The following is a 19,907-nucleotide window of genomic DNA, read 5'->3' on the forward strand; positions in this document are numbered from 1 at the left end:
TCATTCAGTAACATGACCTGCATGCTAGCAAGTTAGAGGTGTATGTGTTGACGAATTTTGGTGGACAACCAAAGTATTGCAGGATCTTCCAGATGGCTTTGCGGTTGATGAAGTCAAATGCTTTAGTCAAATTGAAGAACACCGTATACAGAGGTGGAGTTTGCTCTCGACACTTCTCTTGTATTGCGCAGGCAAAAAAGATCATGCCAATTGTTCCTCGCCCTGGTCAGAAGCTACATCGTGACTCTGTAAACTTCTGTCAGTGGAAGGAGATGGGTCTGAAGAACTGCAGCAAGAATTTTATCTGCAGCTGGAAGCAAGGAGATCCCTCAGTAGTTTCCGTAGTCTATCCTGTCACCCTTCTTAAAGATGGTCACTGTTATGGCACCTCTGAACCCACTGGAGTATGGATTCCTCTCTCCAGATCATCAGAAAGAGAGAATCATAGAACACCAGAACTGGAAGAGACCTCGACAGGCCATCGAGTCCAGCCCCCTGCCCCAATAGCAGGACCAAGCACTATCTATCTAACCTGTTCTTAAATATCTCCAGCAATGGAGATTCCACAGCCTCCCTTGGCAATTTATTCCACTGTTTGACCACCCTGACAGTTCGGAACCTTTTCCTAATGTCCAACCTAAACCTCCCTTGCTGCAGTTTAAGCCCGTTGCCTCTTGTTCTCTCCTCAGAGGCCAAGAAGAACAAGTTTTCTCCCTCCTCCTTATGACTCCCTTTTAGATACCTGAAAACCACTGTCGTCATGTCTCCCCTCAATCTTCTCTTTTCCAAACTAAACAAGCCCAATTCTTTCAGCCTTTTTTCATAGGTCACATTCTCTAGACCTTTAATCATTCTTGTCGCTCTTTTCTGGACCCTCTTTAGTTTCTCCACATCTTTTTTGAACTGCGGAGCCCAGAACTGGACACAATACTCCAGCTGAGGCCTAACCAGCGCAGAGTAGAGCGGAAGAATGACTCCTCATGTCTTGTTTGCAACATACCTGTTAATGCATCCCAGAATCATGTCTGTTTTTTTGCAACAGCATCACACTGTTGACTCATATTTAGCTTGTGGTCCACTATAACCCCTAGATCCCTTTCTGCTGTTGTCGTTCCTAGACGGTCTCTCCCCATTTTGTGTGTGAGAAACTGATTGTTCCTTCCCAAGTGGAGCACTTTGCATTTGTCCATACTAAACTTCATCCTGTTTACCTCAGGCCATTTCTCCAATTTATCCAGATCATTTTGAATTACAACCCTATCCTCCAAAGCAGTTGCAACCCCTCCCAACTTGGTATCATCTGCAAACTTAATAAGCCTACTTTCTATGCCCATATCTAAATCACTGATGAAGAATATAGGCATGAGAGCAGGGATGGACCTCCCTGTTTGAGTATCTCGGCAGGGACTCCATCAGTTCCTGTGGCCTTGCTGTCTTTCCCTTTCTAAGGCTGCTTGGATCCCACAGATGGAGGGTTCACCATCTGTACTGACACGGCTGAACAGATGACTGTAGTGTTCCCGTCCCAGCTGCTGACGCCATCTATGGTCTTGGCAAGCAATATCCCACCTGCTGATCATAGGGGAGTGACACCCTGTTTTGATGGTCCATAAGTTGCCCTAACAACATTAAACAACTCATGACTGTTGCTGGAGTTGGTACAGGCCTTGTCTCACCACCAGTTGTTTTTAAAAGACTTTAATTCTTCATTGTACTTCAGCCTTGGCAAGCATGTAATCAAGGGACCAATCTTGGTTCTTTCGCTTGGTGTAGCCAAAAGGTTTCATCACAGGTTTCCAGGACAAGAGTTTTCAGAAAAGACCACACCTGAAGACAGTCCTCTGGTCTGCATGCCTTATCGCTAAGGTTTTGCTGGAAGACGAGCCTCGTCTCATGGTCCTTTTAAAACCCCTCTTGCAGTGGGGTTTTTTGGGTGAAAACATGCTTTGGTTCTAGTTTGAGAGACATAATGGAACATATTAATTAGTGCTTGGCCCAGCAATCAACAACATCAATCATAGTGTGAGTGATGCAGACGTCAGCATGGTCCCAAGACCAGATGATAACATAATCAAGCAGGTGCCAGTGTACCAGCCGTGGATGTCACCACAAGGTCCTGAAACGGTGTTTGTTACAACAAGACCAGAGTGCAAGAAGAAGGTGACCATTCAAGTTAATTTTTTCCACACCTTCCCTCCCAGTGATTACCATTCCACAGGTGCTAGTCAGTGCCTACTCTGGCACTGAAGTCCTCAAGTACAAACTTGTCCTGTCTCTAGGGACATCTCTGGCGATACTATTGAGCTGTGCATAGAAGTGCTCCTGGATATTTCACTGACACCAGTAGGGTGTTCACTGAGGCTGCATGTAAGGCTATTCTTAATAGCCAAGCCAATGCTGTACATGCGCTGCTTGTCTTTGCGTTTACCTCTCCAAACAGCGGTACAGCCACCACCGGGTTTTCTAATCTGGTCTTCATCAGCTTGTCCAAGTCTCAGTCAAAGTCAACGCTGAACCTCCTCAGCTCTTGAACAACGAGGGCTGTTGGGTGCTCAGCCAGTCAGACTTGTCACTGCCTGCCAGTGTCCTGACATTCCAGGTTCCAGATCCAAGTGTTTTCCTCTTCTTATTGTTGCCTCTGCAAATTGAAATGTGTTCCCCCCCCGGCCAGCAGCACTTACCAGGTTGGGCTGACACACACTTTTTTAGGGCACCTTTTCTAGCCCCTCCCCATTCAGGGTGAGCAGAGTGGATCCCAAATGGGACTGATCACTCACAGCTACAGCACAGGGGCACACTTTTGTCTCCTCCAGGTGTATGACAACCATCTTGCAGCTGCCACATCCATGCCAGGCTGCGACTAGAAGCTTCCAGCCACACAAGCCTGCCACCGTCATCGCTCACGGATCGCCAAAGGGCTCGAGTCATGGGAATGAGAATGAAATGAGATGGAACTGAAGAGAGAAAGAGGTAGAGACAACTATCCAAGGAAGAGCCTGTGTTTTACATGGAGATGCCATTGCCTGCCAGTGACCATACGATACTAGACCGAGGCATGGCTGGGAACCAGTGGTAAGGGGGTCCAAGACAACTGCAAGGCCATGTGCTGAAACAGGTCCCAGCAGCTCATTCACCTGAAGCTGTTGGCAATCTAGGTTGCAGCTCGTCCGCCATCTCTGCTGGGGATCTGCCATTGGCTGATTGATACTAGGATGGGAAAAGACGCTCCCCTCACCCGCCAAAAATCGTCGGCTGGCTGCCTGCAGTGTTCAGCTGATCGGACAAGATCAGGAACCAGGATGTGCCTGTCACCGTGTCCAAGTGGCTACAAGAAGGCAACTATACAGGTTGAGCATGGTGTGCGGATCAGTGTGGCCTGACCACCTAAAAGAAACAGGCATGGCCACCTCACTGCAAAGATGCTACTATTCCACCAGCACCCCAAGCATACCTACCACTGGGGAAACCTGTCAGAGAGAGATTTAATCTAATTTGCCAAAGCATCATCTACAATAAGTGTACATTTGTAAACATGCAGGGTTCCTATTCACAGGGGGCAAAGGGAAGGCTCCCACACACAGCTTGTACTCAGCTTTTCACCTTATTTTCTCCTTTTCCGTCTCAGTCTCTGAGCTGATCTGGGCTCGCAGCTTTGAGATCTTCTCCGACTCTTCCTCTCTCATTCGCCGCTCTTCCTCCTCAAAAGCCTTCGCCAGCTCTTCTTTAAGAGACCTGTGTGACCCGCAGCAGGAAGAGAGGTTCAGAGGTTTTAATAAGCTCAAGCATCTTCCTTCTGAGACCCACTGAGCAGATGCTAATTTGTGCCACTACTGCCAGTCCGGCTGAAGCTTTCTCAAGAGTTTACTGACTTTGTGCACTGAAATGTGGTTCCTGGGCAGAAGAGAACCTTGGAAGGTTCACAGTTTGTCGGGATTCTTTCAAAATAGTCTAATGAATCCAGGGTCAAGGTATAGGGCAGAATGTCCCAGGATTCCAAGAGGGAATTACTGCAGCAGAGTTCTTTTTTAATAAAGGCAACTGCTACAGTAGTGCTGAGAAAGCTGACAATGAAAAGATACCCCTGGATGGGCTGGCTAGATCCCTTGGCAGCAATTTGGGCTTTGTATTCTCAAATCCAAAAGCTATTTTAGTGCTGCTTCCAGACACCCCATCTAGTACAAATCCTTTGGCTTCTTCCCCCTCACCCCATCTTCTCTGGACACGACGACATCTTCTACCCCTTCAACAACAAAATCTTAAACAATGTGAGCACCTAGAGAATAACGGGGTTATAAGGAATAGTCAGCACAGAGCTGTCAAGAACTAATCATGCCAAAGCAGCCTAATTTCCTTCTTTGATAGGGTTTGTAGCCTAGTGGGTGGAGGAATGCAGCAGACATGATATTTTGATTTTAGAAAGGCTTCTGACATCGTCCCATGTGATATTCTCATAAGCAAACTAGGGAACCATGGTTTAGGCGAAATTACTACAGTGGGAGCAAGATTGGTTCAAAGACTGTTCTCCAAAAGTAGTTTACCTATTGTTTGCTGTCCATATGGGAAGGTGTATCTAGGGTGGTTCCACAGAAGTCAATCCTGGGTCCACTAATCAACATTTTCACAAATGTCTTAGTGAATGAACAATACACTTCTGACCCCAAGAGGAGAGGGGTTGCAAGCACTTCCAAGGTCAGGGTCAGAATTCCAAAACAACACTGATAAGTTGACAAGCATCAAAGGGGTTGCAGCATCAGCCTGTATCTGCAAAAACAAAGAGAAGTCCTGTGGCACCTTATAGACTAACAGATTTTTTGGAGCGTGGGAAAAGGCCCACTTCAACAGATGCATGTTGCATCACACGCATCTGACAGGTTAGTCACAGAGCCACGGGCACATTTTCATGTTCCTCAACTAACAGCATATATGCTATCACGTACCAACAACACGCAGATGCTTTGTATATTGGACAGACTTCAAACTCTCAGACAAAGAGTTAATGGGCACAAGAGAGACATAAAAACACTCCTGATCCACAAACAGGTCAGCCAACATTTTAATGGAGTGGGCCATTTTGTTAATGATTCTTTTGCATACTTGGCTTATTCTACTTCTTGACTTCCCCCCATTTCCTCTGCCCGCCCCTCTACTCTCTGATTTGCTCATCTTGATAATTTTTCTTCTGATTTGTCAACCTCGATTACTATTCTTGGTTCTCTGTGCCTTAAATATTGAGTCTGTTCTGGTATGGCTATGGTCTGAAGAAGTGGGTCTGTCCCACGGAAGCTCACCTAATAAATTATTTTGTTAGTCTTTAAAGTACTACTTGACTGCTTTTTTGTTTTGATAATATATAGACTAGCACGGCTCCCTCTCTGTTACTATCTGACAAAGTGGTTCTTTGCCCATGAAAGCTTATGCTCCAAAACATCTGTTAGTCTATCATCTATTAAAGGTGCCGTAGGACTTCTCACTGTTTTTATTGATAAATTGGAGGCTTGGTCTGAAATCAGAGGTGAAGGAAGTGACCAGAGAAGAGGTCATTCCAAGTTTTGATTCTGACAAACAGTGAAGAACTAGTTTTGAATCTGACAGTGGAAAGCAGCTTCATCACAAAACAATGTAGTTCATAACTCTAGGAATAGTAGGAAGGAAAACAGTAGAATAAATACAATGAATAAAATAAAGTCTGCCCTCTTGAAATACAGAAAATTCGTAGATAAGAACGCACTGTAAGTCAGTCTGAGGGAAAAAAGAATTCAGGAGAGTTGGCAGTTTTTAGAGAGACAATATGAGGGCCACAAGAGCAAATTATGTCAATTCAAAGGCAAAAAAAATAGGACCAGCATTTAGGGACATCATAAGACAGGCAAAGGCACAAAATGGGATTGAACAGTCAGGAATATAAAGGGTAAGAAGAATGAATTCTACAACGCTGGAAGGCAAAAGGCAGGTCAGGAACAGAGACGCTCCTCATTAAAAGAGGAGGAAAGACAACAGCAAAGAAGGCTGCTCTGGCCCAAGTGTTAAATTAGTGTTTTGTTCCAGCTTTCACTCTCCAAAACTAGCAATGACCAGATAACACTGTGAACAGCAGAGTTAAAAGAGCAGGACCTGAGACTAAAATAGGAAAGGAACAAATTAAGAATTATTTGAAGTCTTCAAAGGCAGCCGGGCCTCGGAATAGTAGAAAATGTAAGGAACTGGTGAAGAGATCTCTGAGCCATTAGTGACTATCTGTGAGAACTCCTAGAGGACGGGAGAGACGCCTGAGGACAAGCACAGCATCTCTCTCTCTATAACAGCAGAATAAGGACAACCCAGGGAATCAAAGACCAGCCAGCTTAACTTCGATACCCAGAAAGATAATGGAGCAATTAACTGAATAGTCCATTTGTATGCACTTAGAAGACATTGAGGTGGTAAGTAACAGGCCACATGGGTTTGTCAATAAATCATGTCAAACCAACCTACTACCCTTCTATTACATGGTTACCAGCCTGGACATAGGGAAAAAGCTGTACATGTCATGTATCTGGAGTTTAGAGAAGATTTTGACACTGTCACATGACAGTCTCAGAAACAAACTAGAGAAATGTAACCTAGACAAACCTAAAAAGCAGTCCAGTAGCACTTCAGAGACTAACAAAATCATTTATACGGTGATGAGCTTTCCTGAGACAGACCCACTTCTTCAGACCACAGCCGTACCAGAACAGTATTATTTCGTTAGTCTCTGAAGTGTTACTGGGCTGCTTTTTGTTTTGATAGTATATAGGCTAACACGGCTCTCTCCCTATTACTAGACAAAACTGTCATACAGATGGGTGCGCAACTGCCTGGGAAACTGTACTCAGAGCACAGTCAACAAACTGGAAAGGCACTTTAGAATAAGGCAGAGCTCATCGACAGGTTTCCTCCACATAGGCCCTAAGACGAGTCTCAGGCAAATGTAAGCGAAGCATCACAGGCCAAATCAGCATTAAACAGGGGGAAGGCAGATATCAGAAAACAAACCACAGGGCTTCTCCTCTCTCTAGGGTTCAAAGACAATAAACTTTGGAGGTAGAAGAGGAAGACAAATAAGACCTTTCGTTATCCTTCACTAAGGAAGCAAAAAAGGGCAGTGCTTTCACCAGGCACAGAAGTTGGATCCTGGCCACGACGATGGTTAGGGACACTGGGAGGTTGCCTTAGGTGAGAAATTGTTTTAGGCGAGGATTTTAGCTCACTGGAAGTTATGCGCTGATGTCGAGAAGATATTATACCTTTTCTTTTAAAAGTAAGGTTGTCTTCTTTTTACCGTTGCTCACTAGCTCTTCAACTGTAATCTTTGTTAACAACCCGAGGTCCTTGCACTGTAAGTAGAGAACAGTGCTGTGTTGTTACACGGGAGCAGATACTCAGCTAAACCACAGCAGCATGTGGGTGTTCTGTTCCACTGGGAATAGCAGACCTGGTAATTACCGTGAGGGGGCAGGACTCTAACATGGGGATGAGGGTGAGCAGTTCAGAGACTGGAACGAGCCAGGTGTTAACCTGCAAGACAAAGCAAGAGCTGGCAGAGTCCAGAAGAAAGCACTTGACTATCTGAAGTGCTGTCAGTGTCAGAGAGGTGCCATACGACAGGTGCCTTCTCATGGAGTGAGAAGGATAAACAGGGGAACTCGCAGGTCCGGGCACCCAGAGAGAGCATCACAATGTCATTCTCAGGTCTGTTAATAAGAGGTCAGCTCCGGACCAGGCTCCCAAGGCAAGCTGTGGAATTCTCATCACTGGATGTTCTTAGCGACCGACTGGACAAGGCATTGCCGAGTTTACTTGGTCCTGGTCAACAATGGACTCAGTGACCTCTTGAGCCTGACATTTCTGTGATTCCTCAGAACACTCCCATGGAGATGCTGCTTGGCTTGCTCAGCACACCGCGAGGAGCACGTTTCAGAGAGCCAGCCCCCACACAGCCCAGAGGCTGAGCACAGAGCGCCATGGCAAGTTTCAACCCACAAGGTTCAGCGCCCTGGGTAAACTTCCAGCCCATGCAGCTGACTGGCTTCAACGTTCAACCAGCCACATGCCCCACTCTGAAAGGCCTTGCTCTGAAGCACCTGGGAATCCAGCATGTGACACTCTCAGAGTAGCCCCTCGCCCATAGCCTGTCACTCCGGTTTCCCATTCTATCACTGCTACTTAGCCTAGGCTTGAATATCTATCATGCTGCGAACCACTGAGCACAGAGAAGGTGACAGTACCCAGGTTTACACCTGAGAGAGAGGTGCCTGTGCTGAAGGCTACATGTGTACAGGATCACAGCTCTTCCTGACGGACAAGGAGGAGAGAGCTGCCTGCTCTTCACTGGAAAGACTCAGCACTCCACCCAGACACAGACACGTGCTCTGCCTGTCCACCTTAAGGATTTACATCACGTCCACAACCGATGTTTCTGGTGGAACCTTACTGTCCACAAGACACACAGACAGCTGTGCACAGCACAGGGCTTGAAGAGGCAAAACCCTCACTCACCTCCACCCAAGAATCCCAGCCCAGTCCTCCTGTGCCCAAGACACCGCCAGCGTAGTATCACTCTTGCAGGCAAGTCAAGACCCCAGGGACAGCAGACTGTGGTATAGTACAAGACTGGGGCCTCCAGCAATGAGTCACAGCTGGGAAAGATTTAAGATGCAGAAGGAATGAGTTAGAATAAGAAAGAAACTTACCGGAGAGACTTCTCTTTCTGCTGACGAAGCACTCGAGCTTCTTCCTCCTCCTCTTGCCTCAACTCCTCCTGGAAGCGCTGAACGTTCTCCTTCTTTACTTGCAGTAAACGTGTTTTTTCTTGCTCCAGCTCCTTCTCCTGGACTATTTCCTCCAGGGAGTGTCTAGAAGGCCAGTTCAAGGACGCTGCTTTCTTGATTTCCTGCCCAAGATGTCTATTAAAAAAAAAGAAAAGAAAAGAAAAGAAAAGCTCCGTTTAAAAAGGATAATAGGAGAACTCACTAATGCAGTGAGAACAGTAACACTTGCCTTACACAGCAAGGATCTCAAAGCCATGCACAAATGCCAGCTAAGCACCCCGCTGAGGTAGGGAAGGAACACGCAGAAGACACTGCCGCTGCCACCACTGGTCCGTAGCCAGCTGTGCTCTGGAGCACAGCAGCTGCTGACTAGCTGTGCTGGGTAAGAGATGAAGAAGAACAGCAGAGGAGGGTGCAAGCAGTGGTACAGTAGGCAGAGCCAATGCGCTTTGCTATGCAACTTATCCTCTTGACGTTCCTCTGAGGATGACCGGAGAGTGAAGCCGTTCTCACTGCAAGCTCCCACCTCAACTCTGTGTGCCACGACACCACTTGCCCTGTATCCGCTGGGGACTGCCGGGGAATTCAGGGAGACGGCATATCATTAACAAGTGGGAATTTTACCAGCAGCGCGCCAGGGTTAATAGCACAACTCTTAAACACAGATGCCCTCACCGCATGTCATTTATACCGCTTGAGAGCTCTTCTTGTATTTCATTCAACCCAGCACCTCCAGCAAGAGCCTCCTAGCATCACTGAGTGCACCCAACACTGAGTCTGGATGCAGCCCTCCCTCCGCAGCCCTTCGGCATGCCTTGGACGTCGCCACCTCCTGGTCCGCACCACTTAGGTCCAGGCATAACTTGCAAGCTCAGTGCATGAGGGTCAGGCAGGAGGAAGCGCTTGGCGACAATTAAGGCTTCCAGGCACTACTGGAACATAGATAAGCAGTAACAAGGGCAGAGGCAGAGTCCCAGCATGGCCTGCACAACACTGGGGTCACGCCAGAAGGCCAAATGCTCACAGAGGCAGTTTCCTGCAGTGACTATAATAGGGTGACAAATGTTGCAGGGCCCTGTTTGGCCAGGGCTCAGGGAGGGCTCATGGGGAGTGGCAGCTTCCTTTTGTTTTCACAGAGGCTAGAAAAGTCTCAGCTCAATGATCAGCACAGCAAAGTACCCTTTGGGGAACGATTATTCTGTAGTGAAAAATATACCCACAGAAAACCTCTCGCATAAGCAGGAGGCAGAACAGCAGATAAGCCTCAGAACTAGATCAGCAGCAGGGAGCAAGGGTAACCATCATGCAAAGAGGAACACATGGCTTCATAAGGCAGCCGAAGGCGCTCTCCTTTGGCAGGTCACAACCGAACAGGCATGACTGCCTCAGCCTCCTCCTTGACAGTCCCTGGCACTGCCACACAAACTCTCTTGCCTCAGGTATAACCCTGCTGGGCGCCAGTTTATTACTAAACCACGGCACCAACAGTCTACAGCAAAGACCCCAAAACACAGTCCTGAAAGTCCCACAACAGCTAATCCATCGGCTTAGCATTTCCTGCACTCTGCCATGTTCCACCACAGCCACGTTCTTCTCCAGTCCTCTCCTGTCCTGCTGCCAGCACAAGTACCCCACCTCTTCCAGGGGGAACGCGACACACTCTTCCCCTTGGGAACCCCTCAGCCTCTCTGCTGGGAGATCACCCTCGCCAGGAGCACCCACTGCCCTGCCCTCTTAGCCGGCCAAACAGAGCACCTGAGGTGGCATGGCACACTGGACCATCGTATAAAGAGGCCACCTTGTGACACATGGCCACAACAAAACAAGAACAAAGAGAAAAGCCCATGAACGCAAAACCTTGCTCCTCCAGTTCGGTGACCTACACGCAAGTCTGGCAAAGCTCGCTCCAGTCACCGAGCTGCTCCTGCCACCTGGGTTCTGCCAATAGACCCGATCCACCAAATGACAAAGGACAGCGGAAGGCTCCTTGCCAGCTCACCGTGCAACACGAGCCCACTCTCACTGGCCAGGTGACACTGCAGGAGGAGGCCTCAGGTTCCAGGGGACATTAAAAGAAAACAAGTAGATTAGATGTGGGCTTGCAGCACCACCACAGAAGACAGCTGCAGACAGAAGGCAATTGACTCAAGTGCCAGACTAATTCAGCCACGCATGCAGGAAACACCTCACTATTCCTCCTCATCTCTGCCAGCCCCAAGATCTAAACTGGTTTGCTGGACACTTGAGGGCTCTGAAACTCAGGCTTCCTCACTTGAGAAGAATGAAAATGCATCCAGGCAAACGTGAGACAGAGAGGGATGAATAAGCTCCTGCATCCCCATTCACAGCTTGGCTGGATGGCGACCAAGGCAGCTTCCATACAATCATAAAATCCAGGGGCTGGAAGGGACCTCAGGAGGTTATCGAGTCCAATCCCCTGCCTGAAGCAGGATCAATCCCAACTAAATCATCCCAGCCAGGACTTTAAAACCTCTAGGGATGGAGATTCTACCACCTCTCTAGGTAACACATTCCAGTGCTTCACCACCCGCCTGGGGAAATAGTTTTTCCTAATATCCAATCTACACCTCCTCCTCCAATTTCAGACCATTGCTCCTTGTTCTGCCATCTGTCACTACTGAGAACAGTCTCTCTCCATCCTCTTTAGAGCCCCCTTCAGGAAGTTGAAGGCTGCTATTAAATCACCCCTCAGTCTTCTCTTCTGTAAACTAAATAAGCCCAAATCCTTCAGCCCCTCCTCAGGTCATGTGCTCCAGACCCCTAATCATTTTCCTTGCCCTCTGCTGGACCCGCTCCAATGCATCAACAGCCTTTCTATACTGGGGGGGGGGCCTCAGAATTAGACGCAATACTCCAGATGAGGCCTCATCCGTGCCAAATATAGGGGAATAAAAACTTCCCCAAATCTGCTGGAAATGCACCCCAATATGCCATTAGCCTTCTTGGCTACACGGGCACACTGTTGACTCGTATCCAGCCTCTCATCCACTGTAATCCCCAGGTCCTTTTCTGCTGTACTGCTACTTAACCCGTCAGCCCCCAGCCTGTAACAATGCTTGGGATTCTTCCATCCCAAGTGCAGGACTCTGTACTTGTCCTTAATGAACCTCATCAGATTTCTTTTGGCCCAGTTGTCCAACTTATCTAGGTCACTCTGGACCCTGTCCCTACCCTCCAATGTATCTACCTATTGCTTAGTGTTATCTGCAAATTTGCTGTGGGTGCAATCCATCCCCTCGTCCATGTCATTAATAAAGATGTTTAAATTTAAATAATTGGAGATACCCATCTCCTAAAACTGGAAGGGACCTCAGGAGGTCATCTAGTCCAGTCCCCTGCCCTCTTGACAGGACCAAGCAAGATCCCTGACATCTATTTGCCCTAATTCCTTAACAGGCTCCTCAAGGATTGAGCTCACAACACTGGGTTTAGCAATCCAATGCTCAAACCACTGAGCTATCCCTCCCTGCCACATACCAGCCCCAGAACTGATCCTTGGGGCACCCCACTTGAAAACGTCCACCAACCAGCCATAGAGCCATTGAACATCACCCATTGGGCCCGACCATCTAGCCAGCTTTCTATCCATCTTACAGCCCACAAATCCAATCCACACTTCCTTAACTTATGGGCAAGAATGTTGTGGGAGACTGTATCAAAAGCTTTGCTGAAAACAAGCTATATCACACCCATTGTCTTCCCCATGTCCACAGAGCCAGTTACCTAATCACTGAAGCTAATCAGACTGGTCAGTCATGATGAGCCCTTGGTGAATCCATGCCGACTACTCCTGATCGCCTTCCCCTCTTCCAAGTGCTTCAACATGGATTTATTGAGGATTCTCTCCATGATTTTTCCAGGGACTGAGGTGAGGCTGACTGGTCTATAGTTCCCTGGACAGTCCTTCTCTCTCTTTTTTAAGAAGATGGGCACTGTACTTGCCTTTTTCCAATCAGCTGGACCATCTCCCGTTCTCCACTACTTTTCAAAGATAATAGCCAAAGGCTCTGCAATCACATCTGCCAATTCCCTCAGTACCCTTGGATGCATTAAATCCACACCCATGGATGTGTGTGCGTCTAACTCTTCTAAATAGCTCTTAACCTGTTCTTTCCCCACTGGGGGCTGCCCACCTCCTTCCCATACTGCACTGCCTGGTGCCGTAGTCTGAGAGCCAACATTGTCCATGAAGACTGAAGCAAAGGGGAAGCAGCAAGGACATGCTGCTCAGCCAGCACTGAGCACAACACTGCAACAATGCCTCTAAAAACATCCATCAAGCAAGCAGGACAGAGAGTCAGGAGAGATGGGTTCTATTCCCAGCGCTGCTGCTGCTGCCGCCGCCGCCGCCCTGCTGGGTGACCCGGAAAAACAAATTCCTTTCTTTGTGCCTCGGCTTCTCAACCAAACATGCAGCACAGCCTCCTTGTTGGAAAGGGGATAGGTCAGCCGGCAGCTCAAGGCTCTAAGAGAGACACAGATCCAGTGACTCGAGCACCGTCACTCTTCCTACCGATACGCACTGCACGGACAGACTGCTCGCCTGCAAACTGAACTGAAGTAATGCCCAGGGCAGCCTAGCTCCTCCAGACAGCTTCTGATACGACTACCCACATGAAGCCTTGGGGGACCGGGGTCCCGGGGCTCTCCCCTTTTCATCTGGCCACTGCCTGAATTTGCTGAACTTCACGGCACCGCCAAGGGAGAAAAGTTTCTCTCCTGTCTCTTCAAACTGGGGGAGAATAGGTGTCTGAGCGCGGTGAGCTTCCATCAGCTCCGGCAGCAGCACCTGCCCCCTGTGCTAATGCAGCAAGGCCAGGTGTGATAAGAGTGCACGTTTTTCTGGCCGCAGGCTCAAAGGCGCCCAGTGGCCAATGCCTCTGGAAACCCCCAGCTCTCCCTCTTTTCCACAAATGAGCTCACAGCAGATGCAGCGGGCACATGCTGGAGTAAAAGAAAGTTGAGTTGGGGTGTGAGTCAGAAGGAAATCTGTTTGTAACAGGGAAAGGCAGAGGTTTCCCCACAAATATTCTGGAGAACAGTAATCATGGGCACAGAAGAAGAAATAGGAACAAAAGAGGCAAAGAAGAGTTTAAACTGAAAATATAAATTCAGTAATAACCCCTCTTACATATATGAGGTCAAAGCTCTTTAAAACACACAAAGTACCATGCACAGAAATGGCTCTCCTTCCACTGCACCCATTATTTGCAGAGAGAGCTCGGCCTTCTCGTCATTTGTCTAGTCACCTGAATTTGCATCTGCCTACAATGGCAGCATTGCTTGTACCAGGATGGCAGGACTGGGGACTGGTTATTTACTGAGCCAGCTTCGCTTCCTTCCAAGCCAAAGCAAACCAACCCGTGTCTCACTCAAACACGTTACCTTTGGAGCAGGTATTTTTCTGTATCAGATATATAACTGCGCTGGAAGCATGCCAGCCTCTGGTAACAGAAAGTAATAGGATCTCCAAAAACTCAACAGAAAACCAATCTGTTTCTAATTAAGCTTTTCCAAAGGGCAGCCAAGTTATTAGGCCTGAAAGAGGCTCAAGGGAAGGCGGTGGGGGGAAATGAAGTTCTGCTTCCCAGGTGGCAAGATGGAAAGCAGCAAGCCTCAGCATGCGCCGGCGCTGCTGAACCGAGACGGGGCACCAGGATGCTGCTGGGGAACAGGGAATTGAGTCAGGTCAGCACCTGAAAGAGGGTACAGTCACTACAGGGAAAGCAAGCAGAAGGAAGAGGGCTTGGGGCTATGAATAAATTAGGCACTCCTGATGCCGCACTGTGGTACCTCCCAAAACCTTGTCCAGGGCAACAGCGCATGCAGCAATGTCCGAAGCAAACGGGAGTGCTTATCCTCCCCTGAACACCTCTCTCCAGGTCATCACCCCCAACCCACCCCCCTTTTCCCTTCTTATAACCATTTACATAAACTGCTTCATTTGTCCAGGCAGGTATTTTCCTGGGAACTGCGTCAAGACCCCCCCGCCCCTCCCTAGCAGCGTCCACAGCCTGTCTCTACATTGCTCGTATATTCAGAGGGCCCCACCAATTCTGCATAGTTACACTTGGTGCTTTTTTCAGCACAGTCACAAAAATCTGCACGACCGTTTCCACCATGATCTGTAGGACTACAGGTACCTGACTGCAAAGACCACTAGCTTCATAAGCAACAAGACACTGGCATTTATTGAGGACACTAATTCTGACAGCTGGGGCCGTGATCTCACCACATCACATAAGCCACAATGCAATCCACTATTCCCTGGTGGCAGTTAAATACATTTGATACCGGTGGCTCTGGTCTTGGGAGTGCACTGGAACGATACTTTGAGCAATCAGCTCCTTGGCATAAAACCCAACAGTTACGGCTGGCCTTGCTAACCACACAGAGATGCTGAAGTGCTCTCTTCCGAGCAGGAAGGGAGCAAATCTTGCTTCAATCACTTCTTTACTGCCTGGGAATGAACCTGATGACGTAACTCCCAACCTGAATGTTCTCACTCTCAGTAATTAGACCACAAAGCCTGACTCTGGAAGGCCCAATGAGTGGACGAGGATAGAAGCTACTCTGTTTTCCCTGATCCACTGGGTTAACGGGTGCAGGACTGGCAGCAAAACCACCCAGGAGGGACACAATGAAGTTCTTGTCTTTAAAAACTAGTTCTCCCCGAGGGCTGACTAAGAATCTCCAGGGAAAGCACCAAGCCAGATCTGCAAATTCAGCTGGGGTCACATACAAGAAAAGCATACAAGCAGGCAAGAATTCGCCTGCTCAGCGCGCCAGAGGAATTGAATTTGAGCCCTTACACCTCGTGAGGGGCTGCAGGCTTCTCCGGACCAGTCCGACTATCCAGCGATCCGTCCTTTCGCTCCAGGGCAGCTGTTTCTTCCTGGAAGGAATTCTCTATGCTTAAACTTTTCTCTTCTGCCACCTCACAGGCACTGAGGCGGCTTTGGTCCTTCTCGCTTTGCAGCAGTAAAAAAAGGTAACAGAATAATAGATTAGCGAAAAGTGGACTCCGCTCTTAGCTCCATTTAAAACGGGATGGAGCGGGACACGGAGGGCTGCACAGCAGGAATGAGGGGTGCATCCAATCTGCAGCAGCACTGCATATCTGCCCAGACTACCAGCTAGTGAGTCCAACACTGCTATTGCTAAGGGAAAAACAACAGCTCTCTTCCATCATTCAAGCCAGCAGAGGAGTTACAAACTGTGAAAGACGAATAGGCAAGCTGGGGCATAACGAAGTGTCTGTCCATTGCTAACTGCTGAATCCCGCCTAAGGACAATTTTTCTTCTTTCCCAGTTCCTTAGAGAATTTCCCAAACCATATTTGAAGACAACCCAACCCCATTAGCAACATCCCCACTGTATCTGAACTACAGCTGGCAGGCATGTCCACAGCTACAGAAAGACGAGAGACTAGACAAGTACAAAGCAGTTTAAGCAGCAGAAAATAGGAATAAAGAGAGCGAACACACAGCTCTGGGAAGCAGGTCCAGAGTGGTACAATGGTTGCTGTCCGGAGCGTGCCTTTGCAGGGAGCTTCCATGTGAGCAGCGTCTCCAAGCACAAGAGCACAGGATTATCTGTGTCACTAAGGAATAGGGCAAATCAGTTTCCCCATCAGCCGTTTTGGAAGAGGGCTATTTTCGGCACCACTGCGGTTCCCAAAACACCCAGCAACACCTAAACGCTATGAAGCTACACAGGGAGATTAGGTTTCTAACACACATTTCCTCTACAAACTATATACACCACAGCTCCCAGCAGAGACGTGGGTGAAGGTTGAGCTGCTTTGGTCAGAACATTTCCATGTTTTTAAACTTGGCACCACAAACAAACCAAACAAGCCTTCTAGCTCCTGCAGTAACTAAGCATCAGAGTAAATGCTGCTCTGCTGAATTAAACCTTCAGGAGACCAGGACACCAGACAGTCTAGCAGGGACACTGTGCCCATCCTGGCTGCTCATGGAAATAGATGGAGCTGGTCCAACTGCACCCACTGTCATTAACAGGGAGCCAGGCTGTCATTGGCAAGCATGTTGCCACTGATACTGCAGCTGACTGCAAGGTACTGACATTCCAACAGACCACATAGAAAGCTGGCTTGGTAGAGGCTGCGAGAGACCCTGACGAATCTGGCGATACAAGTAATATCTAGTGACTGAGGGTTAAATGCCACAAACAGAGCTCTGAACCAGTCTCAAGCATCCCATTAGGGCAGCCAAGATGTTAGCTCTACTCCCCAGGCCAGCAACCCAGGAGAAAGAAGGCTCCCTAGCCTTAGAAAAACAAGGAAACAAGCAGCTGAGTACCTCCAGCGAGACGAAAGGTGCACTGCTTGCTTGCCTACCCAGTCAGAAGCATGAAGCAGCCTTGAACCCACTGAAGCAGCCGGGCAAAGGGAGAAGCGAAGAAAGTGAAAGACAGAGGCAGCGACCTGGAGATAAGCTGTAGAAGCCCCGGGGTGTTTCTCAGGGGGATTCCTGCAGCAGTTGCAATGACCACACTATAATAGCATCTGGTATAGGCTGGACAGGAGAGCAACGGGGATCCTGACCTGTCCATCCAACCTCTGTAGTACTGGCCTGTTTATACCACACCTCTCAGCAGCCTTGGTTCTTTCGCTTTGCTCTTCTTCCAAGCTGGCTTTGCTTTGGTCTTTTCCCTCTTCTCCCAGCCCCGGGGCCTGCGGGTAAAAGCAAACGGTATGGGGCAGGGGTTGCAGACTCCATGACTGGAGAAAGGACCGTTGTTCTGCAGGAGAGCGGAGGGAAGCCTGGGATGCTCTCTCCCCGGAGCTGAGCACCACACCGAAGCAGCAAACAGACTGTCCCCCAGAAAACAGTCTAGGCAAATGTTCAGACCAAAGTGTGCTCAGAAAGACCTCAAAAAGCTCTACAAACACCAGAGAACCTAATCCCCCGATGAGACGTTTGAACTGCCTAGTGATTTGGGATGGTCAAGTTGAGACTGCTGGAAAGGCTGACAGAGAGCAGAGGTTCAGCTCCTGGGATCGTCAGCACAGGCATCAAAGCCACTTGTCACTTCTGAAAATATCAGGCTGAGTCTCTGGCCCAATTTTAAAGGAAGGGAAACAGAGACGCAGAAGCCAAATCACATGCCACAAATCACAGCAGGAGCAGTAGCTGAGCTGGGAATGGACCCACTCCGGACTCAGTCTGGTCCCACACCAGGGCTTCCCTTCAGGACAGGATCCACTCCTAGGGGCCAGGCTCTGGTGCGAAAGGGTGGAGCTGTATACCACCACACGGACACCAACTCCCCTCTCTCAGGCAACACCCCTGAGATTCTGGGGCAGGAAGACCGCCTCGTGAGCACCCACTGCTGTTGCCTGGTCATGAGCAGCCTGGCCCAAGGACAGGGCATGGGGGAGAGGAACCCAGGGAGCCTGCAGGTTTAAAAGATGCTGAGATGCAGGCAACTCAGTCTCTGATAAAAGAGGCAGTCCAATGAGGCTGACAGATGAGAACAAGGCTAGGGCATCAGCAAGAGCCACCCTGTCACACACCCCCCATTTACACAAGAAAGGCAAGGCAAGGCCTGGTAAAGGCTGTGTCCTGGATCTAAGGCCTCCCCGCGGTCCCGCTCTGCGAGGGCAGTGCTTCTCCAGCAAGGAGAGGGCTAAGGGCACACTCCTGGGTAGCGGAGCACTCCGGAGCCTGGCATGCCTTTGCCAGATGGCCCTGCACCAAGGGGCAGCGCTGCCATTTTGGAAAAAAAAAAAGAAAAGAAATTATAAACAGCAATCATTTATGCAAATGTCTGGCGGAGCAAACAGCAGAAGGATTCCCTGCTAGTGCTGTCACATCTCATCACATCAGACCCGTCAGAGCTCTGCCAGACAACTCCTGCGCTCTTGCTCCAGGGCAACTCACGGCTTCAGTCCCCAGAGCCCGGCAGCTCCTGGTTCCACGTGGGAGATGGTTCCATCCCCTCAGAAAGCACATGTGGCTACTTTTATTCAGCAAAAACCAGTCATTGCCGGGGAGCCGGCCTCAGGCTCACTCGCGCTAACTGGAGCAGACTGCACCCCTCGACACCACAATTAAAGGCTCACTTTTCAAACCTGAGTTTGCCTGTCTCCCCCATGCGGCATCAGGATTCTAGCCACAAGGACGGCTTTGGGCTGGGAGTCAGGAGGCCTAGGGGTTAAATCCTGAGTCCGCCACTGACTCACTATGTGACCTTGGGCAAGTCCCTCCCTCCTCCACCATAGGGCTGGCCAGTGGAGATCCCAGATGAGAGTGAAGTGGTATCATTACTCTGTCTCCAGTTCGGCTGGGACGCAGGGCTGCGAAGCCGCTCACCCTCAGGGAGCAAGGCAGACCAGGCCAAGCTGCTCTCCAGAGGGTCAATCTTGCCAACTCCTATCTACGGCAGGATCAAAGCCCAATGCAGACAAAAAAAAAAAAAAAAAAAAAGGACATTCCCATTGACTTCCAAGGGGATTAGATCCATTCCTGAGCCTGCTGCTACATTAGCATTTTACCACTACTGCTACCAGTGATGCTGCTTTACTGGCTGAGCAAGATACCAGCAGCTTATGCACTGTGCCCTCCAAGCCTGCTCAGAGGCAGTCTAGATAGCAAAGGGGTAACACGGCTGAGAATGGACGAACTGGTCCATTCTGGTTACGCTGGTGGAGATGAGCCAGGAGTCACAATAATGGCAAAGCCAGGAGGGAAGAGGCTGCTACAGAGCAGACCTACGTGAATAATGCTCTTCTCTAAGCCCAGTGAAAAGCCGTCCCTCCCCTCCTCTCTGATGTGATCTTCCAGTCCGAAAGACAAGCCAGGAAAAACATCTCCGCCTACGACATCTTTGCTGGCGACCTCAGAGCACTTGGCCAACACCAGAGCCTTCTACCCGCCTGCCACACAGCTGTTCCGCACATCCATACAAGGCAGGCTGGGGGGCAAGGCAGGGCGAGTGCCTCATAACCGGAGAGCCCAGTGCCTCGCTCGGCACAGCCTCTGCAGAGCCACCACACTCGTCTACTACAGATCCCAACCCTGGAACTGCAGAACTGAAAAACTCAAACCTTCACTCTGATCATACAGTTCA

General features: G+C 49.2%; 1 protein-coding gene across 6 annotated transcripts in view; it reads right to left on the reverse strand.

Annotated features, from left to right (window-relative positions):
* CEP164 (centrosomal protein 164) overlaps positions 1-19,907 on the reverse strand; it is a 105,873-nt gene that overhangs the window by 48,417 nt on the left and 37,549 nt on the right. For all 6 annotated transcript variants that reach the window (XR_012642497.1, XR_012642498.1, XR_012642496.1 and 3 more), the window contains 4 exons: positions 17,423-17,508; positions 15,623-15,781; positions 8,712-8,924; positions 3,601-3,732 (listed from right to left, as the gene is read on the reverse strand). Coding sequence is in view for 1 of the 6 variants with exons in the window: in XM_074976697.1 (XP_074832798.1) it covers positions 3,601-3,732; positions 8,712-8,924; positions 15,623-15,781; positions 17,423-17,508 (590 nt within the window). In the remaining 5 variants the exon portion in view is untranslated. The remainder of the gene's footprint in view (positions 1-3,600; positions 3,733-8,711; positions 8,925-15,622; positions 15,782-17,422; positions 17,509-19,907) is intronic.

This window comes from Carettochelys insculpta, chromosome 25, assembly GCF_033958435.1.
Source record: "Carettochelys insculpta isolate YL-2023 chromosome 25, ASM3395843v1, whole genome shotgun sequence".
Lineage (NCBI taxonomy): Eukaryota > Metazoa > Chordata > Testudines > Carettochelyidae > Carettochelys > Carettochelys insculpta.